This window comes from Aphanomyces astaci (assembly GCF_000520075.1).
Source record: "Aphanomyces astaci strain APO3 unplaced genomic scaffold supercont1.16, whole genome shotgun sequence".
NCBI lineage: Eukaryota > Oomycota > Saprolegniomycetes > Saprolegniales > Verrucalvaceae > Aphanomyces > Aphanomyces astaci.
In genome coordinates, this window is record NW_009798279.1 from 471,118 (window position 1) to 471,839 (window position 722).

General features: G+C 57.3%; 1 protein-coding gene across 1 annotated transcript in view; it reads right to left on the bottom strand.

The window, feature by feature from the left end:
* Window positions 1-385: 385 nt before the first annotated feature.
* H257_07630 (hypothetical protein) overlaps window positions 386-722 on the bottom strand; it is a gene marked incomplete at both ends in the record, with an annotated part of 582 nt that continues 245 nt past the window's right edge. The window contains one exon of the mRNA XM_009833217.1: window positions 386-627. Within this exon, the coding sequence (XP_009831519.1) occupies window positions 386-627 (242 nt within the window). The remainder of the gene's footprint in view (window positions 628-722) is intronic.

Below are 722 nucleotides of genomic sequence, written 5' to 3' on the forward strand. Positions count from 1 at the left end.
GGCGGGTGTTCGCGGAAGGTGAGAAAGACACGCGAGCAGCAAAAGAAGAACGCAACGACTCCGTAGCCATTCTCTCCGCGCGACGAACAGCGTAGCGACGCAGGATGGCGGCGCGCTTGGCGTTGTTTTCTTCCACCATACGTCGGTAACGTGCCAGGACTACGCGGTACTGATGCTGATCGTCTTGGCGCAGGGGCATGAGCGTCAGGTGGAAGTTGGTCAGCGCGAAGGTAAGGCGTTGAATGGCATCGTAGCACTTCGTACCCCACACAAACGTTGCGTAGGAGATCTTCCAAAGGAGACACACCCTCCCGAAGAAGTTCTCCACGATGACATGATCAGACCAGACGTTGGCGTTCCGTTCCAGGTCGTGGCGATCGAGGGATCAGTTCGAGGGACGCTTCTTCGGGTGGATAGCTCGCGTCGACGCAGTCAGGCCAATGTAGCCCTTATCCACCAGCACAGCCCACGATGCAGGAAAGTCCTGAAAGAGTTCACCGTTGTCGTTGATCACGGACTCACTTGCGTCCTTGACCAGGGCCGCAGCATGAATGTCCTGGCGGTCACGAAACATGGTGATGTGAGACACCGAACCTGGTTCGTGCGCGCTCATGTCCACCAAGAGACCTTCAGGTGAGACCGATGCCTCGATCTTGAGACCGTACAGTTTGTGCTTACCGCTGAAGTAGTGCTTCTGCTCGCCGAAGCGACCAGACGGGCGA